Consider the following 7,183-nt stretch of genomic DNA (forward strand, 5'->3'; position numbering starts at 1 on the left):
AACATTGGAGTAAGATCTTTTTCTATTTTTAGATTGAAAATAGAGATAACTATTAGAGATAATTGAATGATAACTACTTAATATGTGTTCTTTCAAAATTCATAAATGACTTAATATCATGATGACTTTTTATAATTTCTAATAAATTAGAGATAACTACTTAATATGTGTTCTTTCAAAAGATTGAATGATATGCCAAAACAAAGTTTTATTTATGTTGATCAGAAATTACAAAAGTATGCAATTAATGATAAACAACAGCAGATGAGAACACAAATACTACTTTTTTAACCCTCTGCTGGAAAAAAAAAGAAGATTTTTGGCACTAACATTTATGAATAAGATACGACAAGCTTCAATCTTTAGATTTAGATTTCAGAACATTTAATTCATCTAAAAGTTATAAAATCCCATGTTCATAATCATATCCCATTAATAAGAATTAGGTCTCAGGCTTTGGAGGGAAATTGAGATCGAAATCCAAGGGGAGGCGTGATGGTCTCTCTGGACTACGATCCATCACCACAGACGATCCTTCCGATTCGCTCCTTGACGACTCGATAAAGAACATCCCGGACTTGACCTGAATCTTCGGGAAAGGGAACCTGGTTTCAAGATTGAGATCGCTAATCGTCTTCGATGATACGACGGTCCTGCTTTGGCTCGGACTCTCGTCGTGGACGAAGTTAGGATAAGGAAAATTGGTTTTGGCTTTTGCGCCGCGAAAATTGAGATTGGCTTTGTCGTAGGCACGAGCCGCTTCTTTGGCAGTGTCAAAAGAGCCGAGCCAGACTCGAGCCTTCTTCACCGGATCTCTGATCTCGGCGGCGTAACGACCCCATGGCCTCTTTCTCACTCCTCTGTAATGGTGCTCTTTCTTTTCGCCGACGTTGGTTTTAACGGCCGCCGTTTTTACTGTCGGCGCCATTTAGACAAAACAAAAATACTTTTTTTTTTTTTGTTAAGCAAAGAACGAGAACTTGTGTTTGTGGAATTTATGAGAAGAGAGTGTTCGTATTTATACAGACAAGTTATGAGGAGTCTGAAGAAGTTGTAGTATTTCGTAATTATTAGCAATTTCGTGGCATCTTGTTTTTTGGCTTTTTTTGCTATTTACTGATTTTTTTTCTTAAATGCCTTTAAATGTCTTTTAATGTTTGACTACTTTTTTTTTTTTTTTGAACGACCAATGTTTGACTACTTATAATGGCTTTTTCTAATAAATTTCGTGCGGTGGTTTGCATAAGTCAGAGAGAAGACCACGGCGCTTACTTTGGTACGTGTCGTTTTGCTGCGGCGCACATCACTATCTATATTTTCTTCCTCTATTGATAAGCAAACTACAAACAGACACAACTGCCAAATCAGTTATAATTTTTATTTTCCCTATAGATATATTTTATTTATTGCCAAAAATATATATTATATTTTAGTTTATTGAAATTAAGTCTAATTTAATTTGTAACTTCATAATCCGATATATATATATATTTAGTGAAAAAAATCTACCATTAAATAATATTCCTACCGTTTCTTAAATATAAGATGTTTTAGGTAAAACTCGTTTATTAAAAAAATTTATTTTTACTTTTAAAGCATCATTAAAATTATAAATTAAAAATTATTCTATCAATCACAAAAGAAAATTATTAAATTTGATTAGGTATACAGTTTTTTTATAAACTAATTTCAGTTTTACTACATTGAAGAAAAGTTGAAACACTGTAGCTTATCTTAATTTAGGTTTTGTTTAAAAAATCACTTTTTACAGAATTCTGGATTTAACACTGTAGTCTCCCTAAACATAAGACCACAGTATTGTTATCCACGATTTATAAATGACATTATGGTTTAAAAATATTTTTATATAATAGATTTCTAAGTATATGATTTACAGTACATGAAACCAATTGCCTTTCATCTAAGCACCCTTCGAATTTACATTTACATATAATAAGGTAATAATAGCGTATAATATGTGCTCAGCTAATAAAATATTGAAGTAATTATTATAATGATTTAAACACCTTTAATATTTTATAGAAAAATATAACTAAAGAGATGGAGAATTAGATAGCAATTTACGGAACATTTCTCTAAATTTATTAATAAGAAGGTAATCATATTCTAACCAAATCAACAATATATTTGTTAACTTATACAATATCAGAATAAAAATAGTATATTTTAAAAATAAATGATATATACAATTGCTTATCTTATTATTCTTAATTATAATTAAGAAATTTATATATATATATATATATATTTATAATGGCTAATCTTCTTAATTCTTAATTCTACTCTTTATATGCCAGATGCCATGCGAGAACATTTGAACTTTGAAATACATAACAAAATTTTCTAATTATTTTTAAGAATTAAAAATAAGTGATATGCTTAAGTAATGCTAATGTTATGTTTAATTTTTAAATATATATACACTATTATTTGAGAAGTGAATTTGCCGATTTGTCATTTTCTCTATGATTTTAGTTAATTTGCTTATTTGTCATCTTTTCCATAATTTTAGGATATTTTGCTGATTTGTCATCTTCTCCAAAATTTTAGTTAATTTGTTTACTTGTCGTCTTTTCCATAATTTTAGGATACGTCATTAGTTTAATCTATACTATTATTTAAATTTTTATTTTGATATATATATTTATCATGATATTTAATATAATTAATAAACATTAAACTATTCAAACGATATATAAACAATTATTTTTTAAAATGTATATTTAATATATAATTATTATGATATTTAAAAAATTTAATTAATAAATAGATATTAACAATATCTATCGATAATACCATCATTACTTTTATCTTATATTAATTTTATAATTTTAATGAATAATATTATAGTCATTTTCTCTGATTTTTATTGGAATTATTGATCGAATACAGATTATTAAAAAATTTATATATAAGTATACTTACATATCTGAATTAATCGGTTTCATTGGTTTATTTGGTTTGATTCTTTAATATATTGAATCATATTCATATACTACACTTTCTTAAAATAACATCCATTGGGTTTATTCAGTAGTACCAAATCCAAACTATTTTCTTTATTTCAGTTTGGTTTGGCTTTAAATAGTTCAGTTTTACCGAATTGAACACTTCTAAACTATCTTTATTTTGTTAATGTTTTATATTTGTGATTTTTATCATCCTTTCAGTACCACATGATTTCTTTTCAGTCAAAATACAATATATGTTAATTTCAATACAAATTTCGTAAGTTAATTATTACTATAGAAAAGATTGTGAGCTAAGATCTACATCTTATAAATAAAAATATGAAACAAAAGAGCATAATTTAATACATTGATTACCAATATGAATATTAAAATTTTATGTTTTATAATAATTTAAATTTTTATCTAATTGAATTATTATTATTTTATAAAAATAAAAGTTAGAATTAAAAATTGTTAAATATATTAATACGCACAAGGTGCGGAACATCAACTAGGTGTATATATATTATATAACTTTAAGGCCACCACCATAGTCTAGTCAATTATTAAGTCACTAAAATACATATTATTCTGGAATATTTTATTCATGGTTATGGGTTTTGGATTAGCGTAACCAAAGTTGCCGGTGGAGTTCGACCCGTTATAGTTTTTTTTTTTTTGCGAACAATTTATCGACCCGTTATAGTTTTGATATTTAATAGACGTCTCATGAGCATCGAGGCTAATGATACTAGAAACCCCAGTTTGACTGTTGTGGATCTGGTGTGAGATTTTTATGTCATCTTTGACGTCTGTTTTTTTCTCGACATCCTTGATCCTTTGACGTATTTTTTTGGTCGGGTGGGGGGAGAGGTGGGGTGTATTGAATATGATATTTTAAGTTATTTGATATTTAGTGAGTTTTTAGATGATTTTAGGTGAATATGAGAATTTGAGGTGATTTTTGTTAAACAATTATAGAATCTCATCTAAAACAATGAGATTTGAATTTTTATTTTTATAACTAAGGAACTCCTCTCAATACTCTAAAAGCAATTAAAGCACTCTAAAATCTATGACTTAAATTTTGTTCAATAACCGTGGATTTCAGAGTATTTTATGAAATGACAAGTTCAATAACATTGGATTTTAAAGTGTTTTTTAAAATCCACGTTTGAATAACAGTGGATTTGTCATTTTAATACAAATCACTTCAAATTCCTAGTTGAATACACCCGACATACTTTTGTATGATTACTAGAATTTTCGCTTTACACCATATTTTACATTATTTAATTTTAAATTCTTACGCGTTTAATTTATTTTACCAGTTTTACACAGCGAAGATGATATTTTAAGTTAGCCCTGCGACTTTGCTCCAAACCGAACAACCCGAACCGAACCGAACCGACATTTTTGGTTTTTGGTTCAGTTATGTTTTCGAGTTCTGTTTGATTCGGTACGATTTTAAAAAAATAATTTGGTTTTCGGTTCAGTTCGGTTTTTGGTTTTTTTTTTTGGAAAAACCGAAAATAACCAAAATTAACCGTAAATAACCGAAAATCCGAACCGAAATAACCGAAATAACCGAAAATAACCGAATTTAACCGAAAATCCAAACTTTTTTAAAAACCTATACCAAAATTAACCGAAAATAAAAAAAATCGGTTATTTTCGGAAATTTAGGTGAAAACCGAAAATAACCGAAAACCAAACCGAACCGAACCAAAATTTAATTCGGTTACTTTCGGAAATGGTTTTTAAAATTTTGGTTAACCGAAAACCGACAGTTTGGTTTGGTTCGGTTTCGGAAAACCGAAGTCACAGGGCTATTTTAAGTGATTTGATATTTAGTGAGTTTTTAGATGATCTAAGAATTTGAGGTGATTTTTGTTAAACAATTCTAGAATCTCATCTAAAACAATGAGATTTGGATTTTTATTTTTATAACTAAGGAACTCCTCTCAATACTCTAAAATCAATTAAAGCACTCTAAAATCTATGACTTAAATTTTGTTCAATAACAGTGATTTCAGAGTGTTTTATGAAATGACAAGTTCAATAACATTGGATTTTAAAGTGTTTTTTAAAATTCACGTTTGAATAACAATGGATTTGTCATTTTAATACAAATCACTTCAAATTCCTAGTTGAATACACCCCGACATACTTTTGTATGATTACCAGATTTTTTTTAAAAGAATTTTCGCTTTACACCATATTTTACATTATTTAATTTTAAATTCTTACGCGTTTTATTTATTTTACCAGTTTTACACAGCGAAGATAACTGGTAACCATCATAGGAACATTAAGAACGGATTAAAAAGAATGGGTAGAAATAAAATTTTAATAATGATGAGAAATGATGATTTCTTATCAAAATTAATAAGGAACAAATTTGTTCTATAATTCTCGACAAACAAATGAATGAGAGGGAATGAAAAGAAAAAAATATTCCTCTTAAATGGTAATTTTTTAAAAGAATGTTAAAGAATATAGTATTCTTTTTCATTCTCTTGGTTACCATTATATATAATCCGTGACAACTATTTTAGATGCCCTAAACAAAAATAATATAATCCACAAGTTCAAACCTATATTTTTTTAAACTATAGAAACTTTATTTTAGTTCACATATGTCTAATTATTCATTTATTTCAACATTATTATTTAAGAAAAAAATAAGTCTAGTTTCTATAAATAAAAATATTAAAGATTTCTCTAATTAAATACAAGTTCAATAAAAAGCAGAATTTTTAGTAGGAGTTGCATATAAACTATATAAAATGGAAAAATAATTTACTAATTTGTTTATATAATATGTTGCCATAAGCGAATGTTTTATTTTTTCGTTAGTGGGCACGGCTATCATTTATGTTCACAAATAAACTAGTGATTATATTTTTATGATTGTAAGCTCCATAAGATAGTTGTTCGGATATATTGTTTTGTACACATTGTTCGGATATATTGTTTTGTACACATTCATTTTAATTATTATTATTCTTATTAATATTTTTAAAAATTTTATTTATTTTTAAAAATCAAATCAAATACATAAAAATACATTAATCTTATAGCCTGATATTTAAAAGGAATTAAATGGATAGAGAAAGTTATTTTATAGGAAGATTTTGTGAATGCTATGTTTGAATATTTTCTGGTCAAGCTTCAAAATTTACTCTATTCTAGAGTATTAATGCTTTAATGAATGGAGAATGTTATTTTATAGGAAAATTTTGTGAATGCTATGTTTGAATATTTTCTGGTCAAGCTTCCAAATTTACTCTATTCTAGAGTATTAATGCTTTAACGTCAATGTTCTATAACAGGAAAATGATGTTTACAAAAAGAACCATACCTAATTTAGTTTCAGAAATCATAATAATTTTGACATGTGTTATGATTTATAAATCATTTTAGCTTGAGATTTATAGTACGCGCCTAATAAATGGGATTTAGTCAAAATTAATAATGAGATTTAGTCAACGAGTGAGACATTCTGATCCAAATGTCTCAATTGTCATTACAAGAAAACAGCGACATATCAAGGAAAAAAATCGTCGGTATGTCGTCGGAATAACGTTATTTCGATGACAAACCGACGAAACAAGTTCTCGGAAATAACTCTTCGGAAATTCATTTTTCCTCGGAAATCACTCGGAAATTTTCGAGGAAAATCCGAGGACCACCAGTTCGTCGGAAAGGTCCTCGGAATATACCGAGAGAGAACTTCCTCGGGATATTTCGATGGACTTTCCGATGGTCCAATCCTCGGAAGTTCCGACGAAATGTTCTTCGGAATTTTCATTGGGAATTTCCGAGGAACGGAGCCCTCGGAAAATTCCGAGGTATGAGTCCCTCGGTATATTCCGAGGAAGGAGTCCCTCGGTATATTCCGAGGAAATGTTCGTCGAAAATTTCCGAAGGTTCATTTCCTCGGAATTTCAAAAAAAATTAATTTTTTTTAAATTTTTTTTTTTTGAAATTTAAATTCGAAAATATAAAATTAAAATTGAAAACATATTAGATAATATTCAAAGTTGTACAAATAAAAATAAAACATTCCGAGTTTTTGAAAAAAAAAAAACTACGGGTCTTGCACGTTCGGGAACACCTCGTTCGGGTACATCCTCTGCATCATCTCCATCATTTGCTGGTTCAGCCTCCTCTGTGCCTCATAGCCCGCCTGTTGAGCCGCCATCTGG

General features: G+C 28.2%; 1 protein-coding gene across 1 annotated transcript; it reads right to left on the reverse strand.

Annotated features, from left to right (window-relative positions):
- Positions 1-251: 251 nt before the first annotated feature.
- LOC106293588 (ethylene-responsive transcription factor 11-like) lies at positions 252-978 on the reverse strand. Its single transcript, XM_013729269.1, has one exon. It carries the CDS (start codon positions 926-928, stop codon positions 443-445), a length of 486 nt encoding a protein of 161 aa, XP_013584723.1. The 5' UTR covers positions 929-978; the 3' UTR covers positions 252-442.
- Positions 979-7,183: the final 6,205 nt, after the last annotated feature.

Source organism: Brassica oleracea, chromosome C5 (assembly GCF_000695525.1).
Source record: "Brassica oleracea var. oleracea cultivar TO1000 chromosome C5, BOL, whole genome shotgun sequence".
NCBI lineage: Eukaryota > Viridiplantae > Streptophyta > Magnoliopsida > Brassicales > Brassicaceae > Brassica > Brassica oleracea.

Bases quoted from the DNA above. Each gene is read 5' to 3' on its own strand.
- LOC106293588 (XM_013729269.1), bottom strand. From the start codon at position 928: ATGGCGCCGACAGTAAAAACGGCGGCCGTTAAAACCAACGTCGGCGAA.